The sequence below is a fragment of the Geotrypetes seraphini genome, chromosome 2, assembly GCF_902459505.1.
Source record: "Geotrypetes seraphini chromosome 2, aGeoSer1.1, whole genome shotgun sequence".
Classification (NCBI taxonomy): domain Eukaryota; kingdom Metazoa; phylum Chordata; class Amphibia; order Gymnophiona; family Dermophiidae; genus Geotrypetes; species Geotrypetes seraphini.
In genome coordinates this window covers 491,968,707-491,993,097 of record NC_047085.1, presented here as the reverse complement: position 1 = coordinate 491,993,097, position 24,391 = coordinate 491,968,707, and the positions used below count along the sequence as shown (strand labels likewise).

The 24,391-nt window shown below is 46.0% G+C and overlaps 1 protein-coding gene across 1 annotated transcript in view; it reads left to right on the top strand.

The window, feature by feature from the left end:
• Positions 1-24,391, top strand: part of LOC117354408 (D-threo-3-hydroxyaspartate dehydratase-like) — a 221,318-nt gene that overhangs the window by 19,563 nt on the left and 177,364 nt on the right. The window contains exon 4 of the mRNA XM_033931893.1: positions 7,140-7,320. Coding sequence (XP_033787784.1) covers positions 7,140-7,320 — 181 coding nt within the window. The remainder of the gene's footprint in view (positions 1-7,139; positions 7,321-24,391) is intronic.

The following is a 24,391-nucleotide window of genomic DNA, read 5'->3' as shown; positions in this document are numbered from 1 at the left end:
GATGCATGATCTTGCATTTCTTAGCATTGAAGCCCAGCTGCCAGGTCGAGGACCAAAGCTCCAACAAATGTAGGTCCTGTGTCATACTATCGGGTGATTTGCCATCTCTCACTATATTGCATAGTTTGGCGTCGTCGGCGAATAACGTTACCTTATCTTGAAGCCCCTGAGTTAGGTCACCTATGAATATGTTGAAAAGGAGCGGGCCCAAGACTGAGCCCTGGTCACCTCCGATGTTTTAGAGAGGGTACCATTAACTACCACCCTCTGAAGTCTGCCACTCAGCCAGTCATTGACCCATGTAGTTAGTGTTTCTCCCAGCCCCATTGATTTCATCTTGCTCAACAGCCTGCGATGCGGGACACTATTGAAAGCTTTGCTGAAGTCTAGGTATACGACGTCTACGGATTCTCCCAAGTCTAACTGTTTTGTTACCCAGTCAAAGAAGCTGATGAGATTGGATTGGCAGGACCTACTCTTGGTGAATCATTGTTGACTGGGATCCCGTAGATTCTCCTTATCCAAGATTGCGTCTAATTTACGTTTGATTAGTGTTTCCATGAGTTTGCATATTATTGATGTGAAACTCACCGGTCTGTAGTTTTCAGCCACTGCCCTGCAACCCTTTTTGTGCAGTTGAACGACGTTAGCTGTTTTCCAGTCTATGGGGACTCTCCCCGAACTTAGGGAGAGATTGAAGAGTCCTGATAATGGTTCTGCCAGGACATCATGCAGCTCACTGAGCACCCTGGGGTGTAGATTGTCCGGTCCCATGGCTTTGTTCATCTTGAGTCTTGCCAGTTCATAGTAGACGTCCCCAGGTGTGAACTCGAAATTCTGAAATGGGACTTCCACGCTGGGCCTTGCCTGCAACTTCAGACCGTGCCCCGGTGCCTCGCAGTTGAAGACTGAGCAGAAGTATTCATTCAGTAGTTCTGCTTTATTGGAATCTGATTCTGCGCAGTTCCCATCTGGTTTTCTAAGGCGTACTATCCCATCTGTGTTCTTTTTCCTATCACTAATACACCTGAAGAAGGATTTGTCCCCTTTCTTCATGTTCTTTGCCAGAGTCTCTTCCACTCGAAGTTTGGCCTCCCTGACTGCCGTTTTGACCGCTGCAGACCTCGCCCTATGTTCTGACAATGGTCAGCCCCATCTCGTTTGTAAACCGCATAGAACCGAAAGGCTTTTGCGGTATATAAATAAAAATTGATGTTATGTTATATTCCATTCAGTTTTAGAAAGCTCACCAGATCTGCTATTACGTCACCTCACGCACTTGATGCTATATTTAAAGAGTCATGGAAATTCACGCCTCTTTCACCACTCCACGTTTGAGAACGCCATTTCTCCACAAGCTTCACGGCACACGCTTTCATACTATAAGTACTCTTATCAGCATGTTAGGTTTTAGGACCTACTTTGGCACTGTGTTTTCATATCGATCTATGCATTTCCATGTTTCGGAGCCGTCTTTGTTCGCCATTTTTTTTTTTCAATTGGGTTTTGTTTTTATTTATTTTTTTCCAGTTGGGTTTTGTTTTTTGAATGCATGGAGATGGATAGCTTGAAATATCAGGTAAGACTACTGGAAGGAACAGTGATGGAACTCGAAGACAGAATCCGAGCACAGGAGAAGATTCTAGTGGAGTACAGTCCAAACGACGAGGTCAAGGAACTAGAAATGTTCATAGAGGAAGCTCATCAGCACCACGTAGAGATCCCAGGGCTGGAAAACTGTACTCAGGAAACCGATGTGAGGAGAGAAGACACCCATGCAATCACAGAAGAAACCGAAGACGAGGTAGGAGACAACCGCACACCAGGAGGAATAGTGAGAGCACAGGAAGACATCGCCCCACCCAAAGAACAGGAAAAAATTTCAAGAGTATCATTGGAGGAAGAAGACTGGCCCTACTCCAAGGACGTGGACCAACGCCCCCCAAGGAACTCCCGAATAAAGAAGATGGGGATCATCGTAGGCGACTCCATCATACGACATGTGGACAGCTACACCGCAGGAGGAAGAGAGGACAGAGTCGTCACCTGTCTGCCTGGAGCAAGAGTGAAGGATGTGACCAACAGGATCTCCAGGATCATAGATGGAGCAGGGGGAGAGGACACCGCTGTACTTATCCACGTGGGAACAAATGATGTGAGCGGGCGGAAGTATGACAGGGAAGAGCTGAAGGGCCAGCTCCGCTCTCTCGGAAGACAACTGAAGATCAGGGAGGTGAAGGTGGCCTTCTCTGAGATCCTCCCAGTACCAAGAGCGGATGGAAAGAGACAAGGGGAATTGCAAGTAATCAACGCCTGGATGAGACGATGGTGCGAAGAAGAAGGCTTCGACTTCGTGCGCAACTGGACGGCGTTCTGGGGAAAAAGCAAGTACTACAGAAGGGACGGACTACACCTCAACAAGGAAGGAGCAAGAGTTTTGGCAGGCAACATGAAGAAGGCAATCGAGAAGGCTTTAAACTGAAAGACAGGGGAAAGCCGACAGTCGACCACCGGTCGATGGTACGGATAGTAGGATGCCCCGACGAAGAAGCCAAGGACAACTACACCTACACAAGAGAAGACGACCTCACAGCCAATAAGGGAGAAAAAGCAGGAAGGGACAACTCAGACACAGGAGGGGACGACCACACAGCAAACAAAGGTGATAACACAGGAGCAGTAAAGGATACCGTAATTGAAACTACAGGGAAGGCCAAGAGTAGAAGGTCCAAAAAGGTAACACGAAGGGAACTTAGATGTATGTATACGAATGCTAGAAGTCTGGGTAACAAAATGGGGGAACTAGAGACAATAGCAAGACATGACATATTGGATATCATTGGCATAACAGAAACATGGTGGAATGAAGAAAACAAATGGGACACAGTACTACAGGGATACAAACTGTATAGAAGAGATCGAGTAGGGCAGAAAGGTGGAGGTATTGCTCTATATGTTAAGGAGGGAATAGATTCTGTTGAAATGGTTACAACAGAAATGAAAGAGAAGCTTGAATCACTCTGGATCAAAATTCCTGGTCAATATGGCGCAGATACGAAAATTGGCCTTTACTATCGTCCACCAGGACAGGCGGAGGAAACTGACTCAGAAATGATGGAGGAAATCAAACAAGAATGCAAGACAGGCAATGTAATTATATTGGGAGACTTCAATTTCCCAGGGATAGACTGGAAACTAGCAACCTCCAACTGCGGCAAGGAAGCCAAGTTCCTGGAGGTGCTAGGGGATTGCTTCCTGGAACAAATGGTAAAAGAGCCGACAAGAGGCAACGCCACCTTGGACTTGGTCCTAAATGGCCTCACGGGACCGATAACAGAAGTGGAAGTCATAGTTCCACTGGGAACGAGTGATCACAATGTAATCAACTTTAAACTTGACATCGGGAAAGGGAAACATGCCAAAACCTTAACCACCACCTTGAACTTTAAAAAGGGTAAATACGATAGCATGAGAGCCATGGTAGAAAAACGACTCTAGAAGATGGTGGACAAACTTGAAACGGTTGATCAGGCATGGACCCTACTGAAAAATACTATCACAGAAGCACAAGATCTCTACATTCCGAGGATTTCCAAAGATCGGAGAACAAAGAGCAAAAGAGAACCGGCATGGCTTACCATACAGGTGAAGGAAGCCATAAAAGAAAAGAAGGACTCTTTCAAAAAATGGAAATGCATAAAGACAACCGAAGCCTGGAACAAACATAAAGATGATCAGAAGAAATGTCACAAGGCGGTGAGGGATGCAAAACAGGAATATGAGGAAAAAATAGCCCAGGAGGCCAAAAACTTCAAGCCCTTCTTTAGATACGTGAAAGGGAAAAAACCTGCAAAAGAGGCAGTGGGACCCCTGGACGACCAGGGAAGAAAAGGGTACATCAAGGAAGATAAACAAATCGCAGACAAACTAAATTCCTTCTTTGCGTCCGTCTTTACGAAGGAGGACACCTCAACAATACCTGAAGCGGAGAAAGTGTTTGCAGGAGAAATAGAAGACAGCCTCACCACAGTTGAGGTGGACTTAGACCAGATATACTATCAGATCGACAAACTTAAAAGTGACAAATCCCCTGGACCGGATGGGATTCATCCGAGAGTCTTAAAGGAATTGAAGTTTGAAATCGGAGAGTTATTGCAAAAACTTGCAAACCTGACAATCAGAACTGGACAGATACCGGACGACTGGAGGATAGCGAACGTCACCCCAATTTTCAAAAAAGGATCGAGAGGGGAACCGGGCAACTATAGACCTGTTAGTCTTACGTCTGTCCCTGGCAAGATGGTTGAAGCACTGATCAAGGATAGCATAGTCCGGCACTTGGACGCATACGACTTGATGAAACCCAGTCAACATGGATTCAGGAAAGGGAAATCATGTTTGACTAATTTACTCCAATTTTTCGAGACCGTGAACGAGCAAATTGATAGTGGGAAGCCGGTGGACATAATATACTTGGACTTCCAGAAAGCGTTCGACAAAGTTCCACACGAAAGACTTCTCAGGAAACTACAAAGTCATGGCATAGAGGGGGATATACAAAGATGGATAGGCAAATGGCTGGAAAACCGAAAGCAGAGAGTGGGCATAAATGGGAAGTTCTCCGACTGGGAGAAAGTGACTAGTGGTGTACCCCAGGGCTCGATACTTGGGCCGATCCTTTTCAATATTTATATCAATGACCTGGAGGAAGGAACATCCAGTGAGATCATCAAGTTTGCAGACGATACAAAACTATGCCGGGCAATCAGATCGCAGGAGGATAGAGAGAAACTCCAGAGCGACTTGTGTCGGTTAGAAACATGGGCGGAGAAATGGCAGATGAAGTTCAATGTGGAGAAATGCAAGGTAATGCATTTAGGCAATAAAAATAAGGAATACGAGTATACAATGTCAGGTGCAACTCTGGGGAAGAGTGAACAAGAAAAGGACCTGGGTGTACTGATAGATAGGACCCTGAAGCCGTCGGCACAATGCGCGGCAGCGGCAAAGAAGGCAAATAGAATGTTGGGCATGATAAAGAAAGGAATCTCGAGTAGATCAGAGAAAGTTATAATGCCGCTTTATAGGGCAATGGTCAGACCACACTTGGAATACTGTGTCCAACATTGGTCCCCCTACCTAAAGAAGGATATAAAGCTCCTGGAGAGGGTGCAGAGACGAGCAACAAAACTGGTGAAGGGTATGGAGAAACTGGAATACGAGGACAGACTTATAACACTAGGATTGTTCTCCCTTGAGAAAAGGAGACTGCGTGGGGATATGATCGAGACCTTCAAAATACTGAAAGGAATCGACAAAATAGAGCAGAGAAGATTATTTACATTGTCCAATTTGACACGGACTAGAGGACATGTAATGAAGCTGAGGGGGGACAGGTTCAGGACTAATGTCAGGAAGTTCTGCTTTACTCAGAGAGTGGTTGACACCTGGAATGCCCTCCCAGAGGAGATTATGACAGAATCGACCATCCTAGGCTTCAAGAGCAAACTAGATGCATATCTCCTTAAGAGAGGCATATAAGGATTTGATGGACTATAAATTACGCCAGGTGTACACCTGGCAGGGCCTCCGCGTGTGCGGATCGCCGGACTTGATGGACCGAAGGTCTGATCCGGAGAAGGCAGTTCTTATGTTCTTATGTTCTTATGTACTCATCCTCTATTTTTACTATCTGGATAACCAATATACAACACACCTAATTGGGTTATTGTTGCTCAGGTATGGTCACCACCATTATGTTCACACCCCATATTTTCAGAAAAACAAAGAGAAATACTGCAGAAAGGATGTACTTGATGACAAGTCTTTAATTCAGTCAATTGCCGTTGTAAAAATGTGGTACACCTATGTGATGAAGGAACAGGGGCCCGACACGGTCCGTGTTTCAACTAACACATCTTCCTCAGGGGTCCAATGAGTTCTTGAGAGGGCCACACGACGTACAAATGAACCGGAACTCATGGCGAAGCGTAGGTGCCTGGAAGAGCTGCGTATCAACGGGTGGCTAATAGACGCACCCCATATTTTCACTCATACTCCTTAAATCAATAACTCCTTCGCGGTTATTCACTCATATCCCTTAAATCAATAACTCTGTCGCTGACACAAAACATACCTCACGCAAGGCTTTTTCATTTATTTCCTTCTCCCTGTTTCAGCCGTAAAAACATTGTATTATTACCATCTGCACCTTTAATCACCCATCTACACCATTTCCAGTTTGTTACTATCACCACTTGGAAATATTTATTTTAAACACTCGAGTTATCACCATCTGCATCATAAATCACTTTCTCACATTTAGTCTATGACCATTATCGCCTGGACACACCTTTTTAAATCAATATTCATTCACAGTTTCTTCACTACCTCATAATTTGCCAAAACATAGACCATGTTGGGTCCCACCGACAGGTTCGCCCTCTAGACTGTGCCATCTTGCCTATTTTGGACTTGACCTATAAACTAGAGAGTTACACGGGGACAGAAATCCCACCCATCCCCGCCCGTCCTCGCCAGGATCCTCTCCGTCCCCACCCGTCCCCGCAAGGAATTACCTCCATCCCCACCCGTCCCCATAAAAAGCAGCAATTACTTCTGACAGGATCATCAATTCCACAGTTTCTTTTGTGTTTGCGCTGCTGTTTTCCTTGTGGAATCTCTTTGGTGGAACCCTTTTTTTTGTTGTCTGTTCAGGTAATTAACTTATAAACCCCCTCTTTTACTAAGGCTGACGTGTCCATTATATTATATGGATAAACCCTGCTTCCAAAGCCTTCCATCCCCGTGGGAGTTCTGTTGGCCAGAGGGGGGAGTCCCGTGGGTTAGGGGGGGATTCCCGTGGGAACCCTGCGGAACCCGCGGGATTCCCGCGATCCCCGTTCCCGGGCAGACCTCTACCATAAACCGTATTACTTTATTATCCTTCTCGAGCAATTTGGAAAGGGGTAGTCACCCAGATTATTCAGTGAGGTTGCCCTCACCATTGTAATTTATTTTTATTAAACTGTTCTTGGTTCGCCCAGAAACAAAAGTTCCACTTTGTCTTTGTTTTGAATTGCCATTCGAACAAAATCTACTGCGCTCATGACCCAGTCTTGCCTGTATTTCTCTTTCAGCTGGTGTGAGGCACACAGACCCTGAGGCTCTGGAACTGGCTAAAGCAATCGCCCAGTTGGAAGAGGTGGAACTGGTGGGTATATATGCACATTGTGGAAATACTTACAACTGCAGAGGTGTGCAGGAAATCCAGGCCATTGCCCAGGAAACCACCACGGCTGTTCTGCAATTTATGGATAAGTAAGTGAAAGGCCTTGGCTAAGTGGGACTGATTCAATTTACATTACATGACATTTGTTGACTTCTGTTCCGCCTTAGCCTTTCAGTTCTAGGTGGATAACAAAAAAGAGGTGTCTGGACATTTCTAGGGAATTACATTGCAGAGCTTATTATTTGATGGACGTTGGATTAGCATTACAAAAGACATATTTCCTTAACATTGTTTTGATTTCTTTCTGGAATATTCTATAATCCGATATGGCCCTTAAGATTCTGATGACATCTTTATCTAGTTTTGCTGCTTGGAGTAACTGTAGGCCTTCTAACTTTTTTAGGCTTTTTGTTTTTTTGGTTGAGGAGTAAGAGGCACCTCAAGCCTCTCCCAAGGGACGGGGCCTGAGGAGTGTCAGCAAATCAGGGCCTTCGTGTTAGGGTTCCCATAATCATGATATAAACACTAGATAGCAAGTGAATATTTAAAGTGTAGTGGGGTGGGGGGTCCCCCCACCCCCTCAAAAAAGAAGGTTACTTCGTAACCCTCAAAAAGAAAAAAAATTCACCACCACAATTGTGCATGTGCGCAATTGAGGCGGATTTGTCAGAGCTCAATTGTCCACTCGTTTGACGGGTCACCAGCAAGGAGTGAGCATCCAAGTACTTTGATAAATGTGGTGCTGTCCGTCCTTCCATGATTTTTTAAGTATAGGGGTACGGAGGCAATTGGCCTGTAGCTGGAGGGTAAGGCAATGGATGCTCTTTGGCCTTTCAGTATAGGGGTGATGATTATTTTGCTAAAGTTTGTAGGGAACTGACTGACAACATAGATTGTGTCCAGTCTAGGAGTTGTGCTCGAAATTGCAGTGAGGATGTTTTTTTAATAGATAGTAATGGGTAACAGTCAAGGTCGCATGAGGTGCATACTTCCGATAGGCCTTGTTCATCTCTGAGCAGCTTGTGGGAAGTCGTTCCATGTTCTGTCTGCTGGAGTTAGGTTAAGATGGGATGTGTATTTCGTTTAGGGGTTCATAGACAAAACCGCCGAAGACAAAGGTGCGCACCGACAACTGAGCGCAAGACGAAAGCGCGCGCCGAAGAAAAAGAGTGTTTTTAGGGGCTCCGACGGGGGTTTTTGTTGGGGACTCCCCCCCACTTTACTTAATACAAATCGTGGCGGCGTTGTGTGGGGTTTGGGGGGTTGTAACCGCCCTCATTATACTGGAAACTTAACTGTTTCCCTGTTTTTTAGGGAAAAAGTGAAGTTTTCAGTAAAATGTGGGGTGTTACAACCCCCAAACCCCCCACAACGCCCCCACAACGCGGCGCAATCTGTATAAAGTAAAGTGGGGGGTTCCCTCCACACCCCCCGTCGGAGCCCTTTAAAACAGTCATTTTCTTCGGCGTGTGCCTCCACATTGCACTCAGTTGTCTGCGCGCGCTTTTGACCTGACACCCATTTAGGAGGTCAGTGGCTCCTGTGGTGTGTGGTCTTATGACAAGCATCCTTTTTCTTTTGAAATAATTACATTACATTAATGACTTCTATTCCGCCCGTACCTTGCAGTTCTGGGCGGATTACAAAAGAAACTAGCTGGACATTTCCAGGAAAATTACAATTTAGGGTTTTGAATTACAAAAAGATGACTGGACAGTTCCAGGAAATTTACAGTTTGGGGAGCTGTTTACATGGTTGAGACTTTGAGGAGAAAGAATTACGGAGAGGGAGAGACTTTGAGGGGGAATTTGTAAGGAAGGAGGAGAACAGGGGGTAGAGTTAAGACATCTGGATAAATTTTTTGAATAGCAGGGTTTTAATTTCTTTTCGAAATGATTTGAAGCTAATTGAACAGCCCTAGGTCTTTATAATGAAGCCCAGAAAGCTGCCATGGTACTGAGAACTATAATGAAAGAGAACAAACAAAAACTGCAAACAATATATATGATGCAGGCAAAAATTTATTATCACAAAATAAAATGCAGTAATATAAAAACCTTATTACCAACCAAGGGACCCAACATGGTCTGTGTTTCGGACAAACACCTTCATCAGGGGTCCATGGTAAATAAGGTATAAAGTATACCGCAAAAAATGAAGATAACAATTGCCTGTATATTAAATCTGCAGAAAGTGACTTCATTTTTGCCAGCACTTTCGGCAGATTTAATATATAGGCAATTGTTGTTATCTTCATTTTTTGCGGTACACTTTATACCTTATTTACCATGGACCCCTGATGAAGGTGTTTGTCTGAAACACGGACCGTGTTGGGTCCCTTGGTTGGTAATACGGTTTTTATATTACTGCATTTTATTTTGGGATAATAAATTTTTGCCTGCATCGTGTACATTGTCTGCAGTTTTTGTTTATTCTGCAGATCTGGTTGGATTTCTTTTTGTTGTTACTGAGAACTATAATCACACTGTAAATGAGAGCAGACGGAGACCAAAATGACCCTTCATAACTTCCCGGCATTGATTCGTCTACATTGAGTAGATGTTTCAAGTTTATCAAAATTTTGATTTGAACGCAATATCAAATAATTCAATGCGTTTAACAATAGTAATTTTGGGGGGGACAAATAACAACCATTTAAACAATAAAAACATGCAATCTTATCTATAGTTATGTAAAGATACATAAGGAATAGAAGGATAAATTGCATTTGTTTAAAATAAAATAACCAAAAGAAAAAACATTTAGGGAGAAACAACTTCAGGAGGGATATTGAAAGGTTTTACAGAAACTTGGTCTAAAAGTAACTGGTTTGTTATTCTTTTTTTTTATGAAAGACGATCTAAAATTATAATAGAAAATCGACGAGATTATCTAATCTAGGTTTCATATGCATCTTTATAAAGATAGCGTGTATGGCTTCCCATAAGCACTGTTTATCTAAAGATATCTCCCCGCTCTCAGCTGAGTATTTCCAAATTCCCTTCTCCACATCAGTTTGATCTTCTTACTCTTTCTGGGTGGAATGAGCATACAAGAAAGCTTTGGACAAGTACGTTGGATCTCTTAAGAGAGAGGCAGGAATAGCAGATGGCATGGTTAGGCAGGCTAGATAGGCCACGCGGTCTTTATCTGCCTTCATTTTTCTCCGTTTCTGAGTTCCTCTACCTAACACCAGGGCTGATGCCACCAAAGTGCACAGATGTCGGCGCAGCATCTGCATAAAATGTTGGTGCGTGATGCGAAAAAGATTTTTCTGAACAAGCTAATGCTGTTCAATAGCAAGTGTTGGACAACAGTGCACAGCGTATTAAAATCGGTGCTAGCGGGAATATTAATAATAATAATAATAATAACAGCTTATAGACCGCAATACCGTGAAGTTCTATGCGGTTTACAAAGATTAAGCAAAGGTACAAATTGAATTGACTTTAAGAGGGGAGGAAGAAAGAGGGTTAATAGGACAGGAAATCCATTTTTGAGGAGAGAGTGATCAATAGAACAAGTTAATCGCTATAGAGGGGAGAGAGAAGAGAGGATCAGTTGTCTAGTCAGTGGTTCCCAACCCTGTCCTGGAGGAACACCAGGCCAATCGGGTTTTCAGGCTAGCCCTAATGAATATGCATGAAGCAAATTTGCATGCCTATCACTTCCATCATATGCAAATCTCTCTCATGCATATTCATTAGGGCTAGCCTGAAAACCCGATTGGCCTGGTGTTCCTCCAGGACAGGGTTGGGAATCACTGGTCTAGATACTTTAGGAACAGGGGTGTTTTCAGACGTTTCCTAAATTCCTCATAAGTAGTGGGCGAAAGCAATTGTTTCTAGGTCTTTACCCCATGATGCTGCTTGGTGCGAGAGAAAATGTTCATGGTGTTTTTTCAGTTTACAACCTCTCACTGGGGGGGGGGAAACAAAGTTGGAATGTGAGCTTCTCTTGTGTCTGTTGGCTGAGAAGACGAAAAGGTCAGTTATATATTTAGGGGCAAGTCCGTGTAGTGCTTTGAAGCAGAAGCAGGCAAATTTAAACTTTACGCGCGCCTCCATTGGCAGCCAATGCAGCTGCCGGTAGTAGGGTGTCACGTGGTCAAACTTCCTCAGCCCAAAGATCAGTTTGACCGCTGCATTTTGCATCAATTGTAAACACTGCATGTTCTTTTGGGAAATTGCTAAATAGGCGATGTTACAGTAGTCAAGTAGACTCAGTACGAGGGATTGGACTAGGGTTGTGCAAATGCAGCAGCTTTAATGCCAGGTCCGAGGAGGCATGGAAGGGTTAGCTCGAGAGTGGGCAACCTTTATATAGAGAAGGCCACATGAATGCGAGCGTGTGGCGCAGTGGCTTAGAGCTACAGCCTCAGCATCCTGAGGTTGTGGGTTCAAATCCCTCGCTGCTCCTTGTGACACTGGGCAAGCCACGTAATCCCCCCCCCCCTTGCCCCAGGTACACTAGATAGAGTTTGAGCCCACCAGGACAGATATGGAAATATGATAAAGTACCTGAATGTAAACCACTTAAGATATAACAACATAAGAATAGCCTCACCGGGTCAAACCAATGGTCCATCAAGCCCAGTAGCCCGTTCCCACGGTGGCCAATCCAGATCCCTTGTACCTGGCCAAAACCCAAAGAGTAGCAACATTCCATGTTACCGATCCAGGGCAAGCAGTGGCTTCCCCCATGTCTTTCTCAATAACAGACTATGGACTTTTCCTCCAGGAACTTGTGCAAACCTTTCTTAAAACCAGCTATGTTATCCGCTCTTAACAGAAGTGATATACAGTGAAACCTCGGTTTGCAAGTAACCAGGTTTGCGAGTGTTTTGCAAGACGAGCAAAACATTCTCGCAAAACTTGTCTCGCAAACCGAGTGTTGACTCGATTTGCGAGCACCAACCCCGAGAACTGGCATCGCTCCCCCCCCCCCCCGCTCGCAAAGGCCTCCCCCCTGCCCGACCAATTTTAACTCACCCCCCCGGTCTGGCACCGGCACGCAGAAGGGCAGAGGCAGGAAGAAGATCTTCAAGTGGCACCGGCACGTCCTGTAGGCTGCGTGCCGGTGCCAGACGGGGGGGTGAGTTCAAGTTGGTCGGACGGGGGGTGCCGGTTCGCGCGGAGGGGGGCCTTTGCGAGCGGGGGGGGGGGGGGAGCAGCGCTGCTGGCCTTGGGGGTGGGTGGGAACGTCTCAAAGCGAGTTTCCATTATTTCCTATGGGGAAACTCGCTTTGATATACGAGTATTTTGGTTTACGAGCATGCTTCTGGAACGAATCATGCTCATAAACCAAGGTTCCACTGTATAAATAATAAAATGAATAAATAAATGTCAGTACGATCCCTAGGGGACCACAATATTACTTAATGTTGGAACTGGAAATTCACAGAGCGCAATAGGCATTCTGTGATGAAAATAAACAAAAATGTAGCTAAACGGAAACTGACTGCTAGAGTAGCTATCTTGAAAATATTTGCAAAATACAGGCCCCCCCTTTTATCAAGCCGTGGTAGAGCGACTTGAGAAAAGTGGGGGGGTGGGGGCACAGTATGTAAAATTGCTAAAACGCTGGTTAATGACATTTTCTATGCATACTTCCCATGGTTTTGGGGGGCCATGTAAAATTCAAAAGTGGGCCACATTCAGTCCGCAGGCTGCCCACTTCTGGGTTAGCTTGTTCTTCTGCATCAATATCTGTAAGGATTTTAATGCCTGTGAACATAACAGCACCTACTTTGCTGGTGAAGCTAATGGACATGGTTAGTAAGGAAAGCGCCAATTAAAAAAGCGCATTTTTCCCGCTAAGAGGGGGGTCTATTTTTACTTAATTTGGTATCTCATTTGCTTAAGCAGTCCTTAAAACAGGAGAAGGTGTTGCAGTGACTCTTTGTCCTTTCTTTGACCTCTATGGAACCCTGTAATAAACTGCGGCTGTTGAAAAGCCCTACTCTGAAGCTGTTCCTTTGGTAACAGGACTCAAAATATATATATTTTTGCGTGTGTGTGTGTGTTCAACTCGCCCTAAGGGAAAAGGGGATCAGCAAAGAAGACTTCCCTCCTCAGAAACTACATATGTTCTTCACAGTCCCTTCCCCATTAGTGGGAAGTGTTTCTAGCACTATTGGAGGTTATAAGGGAGATTGCCTGACAGACTTGAGGTCAGGGTTAAATCTGACCTGGCCAGTTAGAGTTTCTGGGTTTCTGGTGCTGACAGATGATACGATTGCTCTAAGTTCCTCCTCGAGGGCCGCAATCCAGTATAACTCTTTGTATTATGCAGTGCTCCTCGTTTGAACCCTTGAGAAAGCCTGTTTAGGCGAAACGGGTCCCGTCGGGCATGCAAATGATGGGGCAAGCAAATGATACTGCAATAAAGGATAAGTAAAAAGATTCACATGCTGTTGATTCTTTATTATTTTATAATTAGTTGAATTTAAAAGAACATATCAACATATAGAGTTAGCATGTTTTGCTATCATTCTATTTTATAATCAGACCCTGATGAGTGAGGGTGATTTTGGTTGTGGGAAATCCTGAAAACCCAACTGGATTGCGGCCCACGAGGAGGGACTTTTGACACCCCTGCTCTAAGCCATATTTAGGCGAGAAGGCATCTTCCTTACCATATTTTGTACAGGCAGTCCCTGGGTTAAGAACGAGTTCTGTTTTTTAAACTGTTTTTAAGTTGAATTTGTATGTAACTTGGATCCTGTACACTACATTCTATATAAAAAACATTAAAGAAACAGTCCTCAAAATGAAGGACTGTAGTTTAAATAGAAAGAAAAGATAGGAGGTTACACTTATTTTTGTTCTTCATCAGTCCCTCTGTTCCCTCTTCACCACCACATCCAACATTTCTCCCTCTCATCTCTCTCTTCCCCATGCATCTGTACCTTATGCTTCTCTCACCATCATGTCCAATATGTCTTTCTCCCTCCCTACGGCCAACAATTCACCTGCTTTCTTCATTTCCCCGTGTGCACCATCTCTTTCCCTCTCACCAATGCCCAATAATTCTCCCTTTCTATTCCCTCCCCACCTCAGCATCTCTTTCCTTCACTTCTCCATTCTTCATCCTATGTCCCAAGTCCATGCTCGCCTCCCTCACTCCATTCTGTCTCCCATGTTCATGCTCGCCTCCCTCACTCCATTCTGTGTCCCATGTTCATACTCCCTCCTTTCTTCCATCCTTTGCCCAAAGATTGTGACCCCTCCCATCCTTCTGTGTCCCAACACGACCCTGCTTCGCCCTTCCTATGCCAATGCAGTCCCTCTTCCTCCCTTCCTGTCCCAACGTGACTCGCCTCCTCCCTCCTGTGTTCCAATGCACCCCTTGTCGTCTCCCTCCGTTCCGTGTCCCAAATTCGTGTTTACCGTTTCTTGCCGGCTCCCTCCTCCCAGCCGCACTTCTGTTGTCAAAGCCACAAGCGGTGGCTCCAGCACGTGGTCCCCTGGTCTTGTAAAGCCACGCTCGGTGGCTCGTGCATGAGGCCCGCTGAACTAGAAGCCTTCCCTCTGACGCAGGTTTCTTCGTTTTCAGGTGGGAGAGCTTCACCTGCAGTATCGAGTCCTCCCGTTCGGACTCGCATCCTCCCCGCGGGTCTTCACAAAGTGCCTTGTGATGGTGGCGGCGGCCCTGCAGTCGCAGGGTCTGCAAGTGTTCCCGTACCTCGACGACTGGCTCATCAGAGCACTGTCACAGTAGGAGGTTATTTCAGCGACCCAACGGATTATTACGTTCCTTCAACGTCTGGGCTTGGAGGTCAACTTCCCCAAGTCCCAGTTGTGCCCCGTTCAGTCTCTGCAGTTCATAGGAACGGTGCTGGACACGGTTCGCCTCTGCTCGTTTCTGCCTTAGCCTAGGCAGGCCGCCCTCATTCACCTGTGCCGGCGGGTCTCCCTTCAGTCCACAGTTTCGGCCAAGCAGTTGATGATTCTGTTGGGACACATGGCCTCCACCGTTCATGTGACTCCTTTTGCCAGACTTCACCTTTGAGTGCTTCAGTGGACCCTGGCGCCCAGTGGAGACAGGAATGGGATCCCGCCTCCCAACACATCGCGGTGACTCCCTCCTTGAAGCATTCGCTTCACTGGTGGATGCTCTCTTCCAATCTTTCCAGAGGTTTTCTCTTTCGCATGCCCCTGCCGCAGAAGGTCCTCACGACGGTCTCCTCCGCGTATGCCTAGGGGACTCACCTCGACGGCCTCCGGACTCAGGGTCTTTGGTCGAGCGCCGACCATCGCTACCACATTAACCTGCTGGAGCTTCGGGCCATTTACAAAGCTTTGGTAGCCTTTCAGCATTTGCTTCGGGATCGCGTGGTTCTGATGCGGACGGACAACCAGGTGGCAATGAATTATGTGAACAAGCAGTGGGGTACGGGTTCCCTGTCTTTTTGCCGGGAAGCTCTTCGGCTCTGGGAGTGGGCGATACACCACAACATCTTCCTTCAAGCGATCTACATCCAGGGCGAGCAAAACTGCCTAGTGGACAGGTTAAGCCGCCTTCTCCAGCCACAAGAATGGTCGCTCCATGCCTCCACTCTGCGTCAGGTGTTTGCTCAGTGGGGGGGGCGCCACAGATAGATCTGTTAGCCTCGCCCATCAACCACAAGTTGCCTCGCTTCTGCTCCGGGATTTACTCCCCGGATCGTCTCGAGGCGGATGCTTTCCTTCTGCATTGGACGGGCCGGTTCCTCTACGCGTTCCCTCCTTTTCCCCTGATTCTGAAGACTTTCGTACAGCTCAAATCGGCCCACGCCACCATGATCTTGATAGCTCCTCGGTGGCCCAGGCAGCCGTGGTTCTCCCTTCTCCTCCAACTCAATGTCAGGGAGCCTCTGCTTCTGCCTGTATTTCCTTCTCTGCTGTCTCAGAGTCAGGGTTCGCTGCTGCATCCCAATCTGCAGTCTCTACACTTAACAGCTTGGTTCCTTTCCACCTGACTCCCTCCTTCGGGTTTTCTCAGTCAGTGAGGGATGTTCTCGAGGCCTCTCGGAAGAGTTCCACTAGACAATGCTACTCCCAGAAATGGTCTAGGTTTGCGGTGTGGTGTGCTATGCATCGCATGGAGCCACTGTCTGCCTCCTTCTCCTCCGTGCTGGATTATCTGCTCCACTTGTCTCGGTCTGGTCTCTAATCAACATCTATTCGAGTCCACCTCAGTGCAATTGCTGCCTTTCATCAGCCGATTGATGGGAAATCGCTCTCGGTCCATCCGGTGGTTTCCCAATTTATGAAGGGCCTCTTCAATGTCCATCCTCCACTCAAGCCTCCCCCGGTGGCTTGGGATCTTAATGTGGTTCTGGCTCAATTGATGAAACCTCCATTTGAACCTATTGATACGGCTCATCTGAAGTACCTCACTTGGAAGGTGGTGTTCCTGATTGCCCTCAGGTCTGCTCGCAGAGTCAGTGAGCTGCAAGCGCTGGTTGCGGACCCGCCTTTTACTGTTTTCCATCATGACAAGGTGGTTCTTCGTACTCATCCTAAGTTTTTGCCTAAGGTGGTTTCAGATTTCCACCTCAACCAGTCCATTGTTCTTCCGGTGTTTTTTCCTAAGCCCCATTCTCATCCTGGTGAGGTGGCGCTTCACACTCTTGACTGTAAGAGGGCATTGGCTTTTTACCTCCAACGCACCCAATCTCATCACACGGCTCCTCAACTCTTCATATCTTTTGATCCAAATCGGTTGGGGCGTCCTGTTTCCAAGCGCACCTTGTCCAACTGGGTAGCTGCTTGTATTTCCTTCTGCTACGCTCAGGCTGGTCTCCTGCTGCAGGGTCGGGTCACGGGGCATGAAGTCTGAGCGATGGCGGCATCTGTCGCTTTCCTCAGGTCCACGCCTATAGAGGAGATCTGCAAGGCCGCCACTTGGTCCTCGGTTCATACATTCACCACTCACTACTGTCTGAATACTTTTTCCAGACGCGACAGCCAATTCGGCTAGTCAGTTTTACGTCATCTGTTCTCCTAACTTGCCAACTATCCCTCCGTCCCATTCTGGTTAGCTTGGAGGTCACCTACATGTGGAGAATATGCTGCCTGCTTGTCCTGGGATAAAGCACAGTTACTTACCGTAACAGGTGTTATCCAGGCACAGCAGGCAGATATTCTCACAACCCTCCCACCTCCCCGTGGTTGGCTTCTTTGCTAGCTATCTGAACTGAGGACCACGTTGAGGAGATGCGCCCCCTAGTTGAGCGGGAAGGCACACGCATCCGCGGTGCAGCAATAGCAAACTTTGAGATCTTCAATCAAGTTTGCTTGAAAAGCTGTCCACGACGGGGCTCCGTGGATGACGTCGCCCACATGTGGAGAATATCTGCCTGCTGTCTCTGGATAACACCTGTTACGGTAAGTAACTGTGCTTTCTTTTCCATAGAATCTAATCAATAGTATCACCTTTAGTAATATCAGAGTCGTTGTAGTACAGTGTGTTGTAACGTCTAGGGGTCTGGATGTTCCAATTGGAAAATCTGGCAACCCTAGGAATGCCCACGCCCTGCCATGCCCCCTGACCATTTTTTAGCATGTGGCTAGCGCACACTGATATGGCCTGAATGTGTCCCATGGTACGCCATTTTAAGCTGCATTTGGTCCACATAAGTATCTAATGCAGATTAGTAAAATGGCCCATTAATATTACATTGCATTATATTAGTATTTATGGATCACTAATATACCCCAGAAGGAGTTCAATGTGATTTACCATTTAGAAGAGCCTGACCATGTCCAGGATTTACATTATTTCATCTGAGTTCGTGACACAGATATCTTGGTTTGCGTTTGTGCACACATATGATTATGGCCTATGGTTTGGAGAGAAGATTGGCCATATCTGGTGTTGTACTCTTGATATTATGGGTTCTGGTTTGAGTGTCACTTTCCTGGTACATAGAGAGCTTGATTCTCTGTCGCAGGGGTGTCAAAGTCCTCGAGGGCCGCAATCCAGTCGGGTTTTCGGGATTTCCACAATGAATATGCATGAGATCTATTTGCAAGCGCTTCTTTCATTGTATGCTAATAGATCTCATGCATATTCATTGGGGAAATCCTGAAAACCCGACTGGATTGCGGCCCTCGAGGAGGGACTTGGGACACCCCTGATCTATCGAGATGGGAGAGGTGGCTTTTGTCTTGTTTGGTTTCTGTTGGTTGTAGCCTGTTGGCCAGTTTTATGTTCAAACATTTTTATTGAAGGAATTAAAAAAAAAAAACCAAACATATATATTATACAGAAACATATTCTATACAAATGATTTCACAAATGTTAAAATTCTAATCCATATATTATATAAAATTCTATCATTCCTCCAAACATTTTATATAATAAACTATGATCCCCCACTATCCATTCCCCCATTTTTCTCCCCTCCTACCCATAATCAATTCCTCCTCCCTGGATGAAACAAACTGGATCTATTCTTAACCTCACACATCCATTTAGCACCATCTTAGAAGTTAGGTGGTTAAGTGCTTTTTCTATTTATTGTATTAATGGTCACACATGTTGCCTAAACACTCGGATTGAGTTTTTTGAATTGACCCATAAACGTAAAGCATTAGCACTTAACTGTATAAGTACTGACACAAAATATCCAGCTTTGAGTTTAGCGGATAGCCCCAAACAATTGATTTAACTGGCCAGGAGCCATGGCTGGTTAAATTGCTTTGAATATCGACCCCCCTTGAGTTTTATAAATGTACTGTACATCACTAAAACAAAACAAATTCTGGCTTTCTGTTTTGTAACCACTAGAGGGTGCCAAGTGCACAGCATAATCAGAGACTTCATTCCTGGCAAAGCCAAGTTCCCACCAGGACTCAAGTCTGTGGTGAAACGTCCTTTTTAAAAAAAAAAAATTTGCAGAAGTGATCTTTGTCAGATGCTCTCTAAGGATGTCAAACCTAGTTACAGGAAGAAAGTTGTTCAGCATATGCACATCCCATTGTTGGGCTCTCTCGCCTGCCTCCTCCAAATTTAAGATCCTAGGACAGGGGTGGGCAACTCCGGTCCTTGAGGGCTAGAATCCAGTCCGGTTTTCAGGATTTCTGCAATGAATATGAATAAGATCTATTTGCATGCATTGCTTTCAATGCATATTCATTGGGGAAATCCTGAAAACCCAACTGGATTCCGGCCCTCGAGGACCGGAGTTGCCCACCCCTGTCCTAGGAGCACAGTATGTGATAGAGTTTTCATGAAATGTGGTATTTATAAACCACGTGGAGGAGAAGCTACTGAGCTCGGTGCTCTCGGCCACATGAGGACTCCACAGAGGGAAATAGCTCACAGTCTGTCTGTCTTTTGGAAAAGCATGAGCAGAGGGTGGGAGGTGGACAGTACAAGTTGGCATTACATTCTGCCTTTCTTTGCATCCCAGAGCCTCTGCCCTCTCGGTATGAGATGGAGCACAGCGCTGCAGGAGACACAGGAATATTCAGTTTAATTGGAAGCAGGAAAACCTTATAAAGTGAGCTTTTCTCCTCTCCTAAACAGAGACATATTGAAGTGTAGCGGGGGGAGGGTTTTGGTGGTTGTGTATTTTTTTTTTTTTTTTGCAGCAAAGAAAAGACTGTTTTGAAAATGTAATTGTAGAAGAGGAAAAGTGCACGCCTGGGAGTGAGAGCTACCTATGCCCCACTTCCAGTCACTGCATGCAGGGCTGTTTTTAATGGGGTTATCCGACTTCTTATTTCTCAAATTGTATCCAGACGGACCTTCATTAACCCAGGCTCATTTTACAACTGGAGCACGGCCTCTGTTGACACATGTCATCACCTGGATCAGCAACGCCATTGTGTTCCCTAATATGAATTTTGGGGAGCTTTGCCTCTCCAGGAAGGACGTGAATGCTCTCACCCTAAGGATCTCTTCTGTATTGGCCTGGCCTGAGGACCAGGCCTTGCGACATCCCTTGTGCTTGCCAGCCTAGGTAACACTGGTGTAGTAAAGGGGGGCACGGTCTTTGTAAAGGGCGCAGGTACCCATCCTCCTCTCTGCCTCCCCCCCTTGGTCACACTTGCGCCCCTTCCCTCATACCTCTTTAATTTTTCTTGAGCAAGCCCCATGACGAACGTACTGCATAGGAAGTGGCATCAGGAAGGATAGCTGACACGACACGGGCAGCAAGTTTATGCTGTTGCTCTCGCCTGGAAAATTAAAAAGGTATTTGGGAAGGGCCGTGGGGGGGCAGAGAAGAGGGCGGGGGAGGGACACCACTTAACCCTTACTACGTCACTACTAGGTAGACCACTAGTCTGGAGCGGCGGAGTAGCTTTAGGGTTAGTGCAATAGCCCAAGAGCCAGGGGAACTGGGTTCGATCCCACTTCAGCTCCTTGAGACTGTGAGCAAGGTGCTTAACCCTCCGTTGCTCCAGGTACAAAAACATAGAGCTAGAGCCCGCCAGAAACGGAGAAAGCACCGGCGTTTAATAAGTAAACCGCTTTGATTGTACCACAGAAAAGTGGAATATCGCATCCCCTCCCTTTTCCCTTTCCGGCAGCATCCCTTACAGAACGTTGTCTCGCCTCCACCTGCTGAGTGTGGCGTAGTGGCTAGAGCACTCTGAGGTTGTGGGTTCAAACCCTGTGCTGATCCCTGTGACCTTGAGCAAGTCACTTAATCCTCTGACCTGGATTGGCCACCGTGAGATAGGGCTACTGGACTCGGTGGACCATTGGTCTGGCCCAGTAAGGCTATTCTTATGTTCTTATGTGCCTTTGAATTGCGAACCGCATAGAACTGGAAGGTGTTGCAGTATAAAAATAGTGTTATGTTATTAAATAGATTGTGAGCCTACCAGAACAGTTGGGGAAAATGCTTGAAGCACCCGAGTCCCAATCCCTTTCCCTCTCTCAGCTTACAGCAGCGATCGCAGTGGAGTTTGGCACATGTAGACCTGCTAATTCAATTCAGGTTTATTTCATATTCGATAAAATCGATTTTTTGAAAGATTACAAAGCGATGTACAATAAATAATTTTCAAACAAGGGGGACATATGATATAGGGATAGGCAGACGTGTACTTCGTAGGGAAATCAGGAAAGAACTACAATTCGATATAGGAAAGAGAACAAATAAGGATAAAATAAAAGGAGTTATATTATATTAAATCAGTGCTTGCCTACTTCAATTGGGAATATCAACTCAGTTTAAGGGGCTCACTAATCAATTAAAAGCATCTCTATAGAGCAGGGGTAGGGAACTCCGGTCCTCGAGAGCCAGTCGGGTTTTCAGGATTTCCCCAATGACTATGCATTAAAAGCAGTGCATGCAAATAGATCTCACGCATAGTCATTGGGGAAATTCTGAAAACCCGACTGGAATACGGCTCTCGAGGACCGGAGTTCCCTACCCCTGCTATAGAGGAAACTTTTTAGTTTTGATTTGAATTTCTCGAGATTCATTTCTTCTCTTACTTGAGCGGGTAATTCCACATTTGGGGGCGGTGACAGAGAAGAGTGTGATACGTCTAGTACAGGGGTAGGCAATTCCGGTCCTCGAGAGCCAGAGCCAGGTCAGATTTTCAGGATCTCCACTATAAATATGCATGAGATAGATTTGCATCTCAAGGAGGCAGTGCATGCAAATCCTTCTCATACATATTCATGGTGGAGATCCTGAAAACCTGACCTGGCTCCGGCTCTCGAGGACTGGAATTGCTTACCCCTGGTCTAGTATTTAAGATTCGTAGGGATGGAACAGTAAATAGATTTTGATCACTAGCTGGTGCTTCACAAAATAAAACAAAACCCAGTCCAGAGATGAATTAAGGGTCCCATGCTTCCCTCTCCCCTCGCCATGCCCTGCGTTTTAAAAAATACTGTTTACCCTTACATTGGCTCTGTATGGGACCCCAAACTCCCCTCTAATCTTCCTCATATCCCCTTTTTCTTCACTGCCACAGCAGACTGGCCTTGATTACGGTTATTGTTGGCGATTTCATGGGATCAGAATATTGTGGAATGGAGGAATAGTGTAGGGATTAGAACATTGGACTGATGACCGGCAAAGCCTGGTTCAAATCCCTGCTCCTTGTGATTTTGGGGGTAGGTCACTTAAGCGTCTCTCGCCTTGGGCACGCTCGAGCCAAGAATACCTATACCTACTGGAAATAATCTCCTTCAGAGACTTCAATTACAAAAGCATCAGGAACAGAATGTGATGGCCCCAATGTGGTGGAACGCCCTTCCGAAAGAATTAAAACTAGAAAAGGACCACCAAAAAGTTCAAGAAAGGAATAAAGATGATTCACAGAACACTTTAGCAAATAAAGAAACATTTAGAGGGACTAGCAACATGGAAGAAACAGCAGGCTACCCCCCTCTTGGAACACGAAAGGATGTTTTCACAAATAATACAAAGAAAGATGAGTATATGACAATACAGAAACAATAATTATATAGGTATATCTATAATAATAAAATGCTAAGCGTGCATGCGCACTCTTATCCCGTGTTCCCTGAGTCCTGATCTGTCGGGATGTGGCCACAAGAGTGCGCATGTGCACATGTTAGGATCAGCCAGGTAACAGCTGCGACTCTCCCCTCCCCCGCCCCGACGCCGACCCTAGGCACACCACTAACACTCTGCGAATCCCCCCCTCCCCCCACCCTAGGCACACCACTAACACGCTGCGACTCCCCCCCCCCCCCCCCCCGCCGACCCTAACCGGCACAACAGAAACCCCCATTGACCCTCCCAGCTGACCCTCCCACTGCTGACAAACCTGGCAGCTCCAGTAGCATCCCAGGCACACTAAACACGCTGCTTCGGGTATTCTACTGGCCTCATTTCCTCTGCCGCGTCCCTGATGACATCAGAGAGGAGGCGTGTTCTGTACTAATCAGCGCAGCTGCATTGCCATGTGTTAACTGATTAGAGCGTGAGCCCTTGCCACCTACAAAAAAAGGCGGCAGTAGGGGCCCACATGCTAATGGGAAAATTAGCACATGACCCTCACTTCAAAAAGCAGAGAAATCGGCCATTTTATCAGTGTGAAAAAATGGCCTTAGCACATGGGAATGATCTGCGTAAGGATGCGCGAAGGCCACTTTTTAACAGTTTGGTAAAAGGGCCCCAAAGTGGACTATAATACATAAAACACAAAATATAATCTTTAGTCTTCACAAAAAACTAAAATGAACAGAGATCATACAACTAATCAGATACCTACCAGCTAATGACATAACACAGAGGTTTTAATGCTAGAAGAGTATAAGCATGAGCAGTCCTCTATAACAGGAGTGCCCACACTTTTTTGGCTTGCGAGTACAGAATGACACGGGGAAAAAATCTGTCCCCTTCACCGCCCTGTCCCCACAACAGAAAGTTGTGTCAGAGGAGAAGCTTCCGCCCACACACACGCGACTGCAGGCAGGCAGGCTTCGCCGGCTTCAGTAAGTTTCTTTACTAAAGCGCCGTGAAGGTAAGAGGGAGGGAGATAGATTTGACCATAGGTAGGGAGGGGGCCATGCGCAATCGGTGACCGCGTGCCTTCCCTCCCTTAACTGCGGGGACAAGGCCATTCACCGCTCCACGAGGCGGTGGATGGCCTTATCCCCGTGCCCGCAGTGAGCACTCCCCCCCCCCCCCACCGTTTCAGCGGGTTACCCGCGGCTAGCCACAGGTAACTGCCACCATGTCATTCTCTACTTGTGAGCTACTTTTAAAGTGACCAAGTCAAAATGATCTACCAACAATAAAATTTTAAAAACAGAAAGCACACACTATATGCAGAGAAAATGTTAATTATCATTTGTATTCTGTGTTTTTTTTCAAAGAGGTCAAGGCAGATTAAAATATGCAATGTCAACTCAATAACTACTGTACAAAAATAGACAAATATACCCCCTCCCCTTTTACTAAACCGCGATAGCGGTTTTTAGCACAGGGAGCTGCGCTGAATACCCCACGCTGCTCTCGACGCTCATAGGCTCCCTGTGCTTAAAAACTACTATCGCAGTTTAGTAAAATATAGACAGCAGATATAAATTCAGACACATTTTGATCACTAGATTTAAAATAAAATCATTTTTCCTACCTTTGCTATCTGGTGATTTCATGAGTCTCTGGTTACACTTCCTTCTTCTGACTGTAAATCCAATATTTCTTTCTTTCTGCCTCCTGCATGCTTT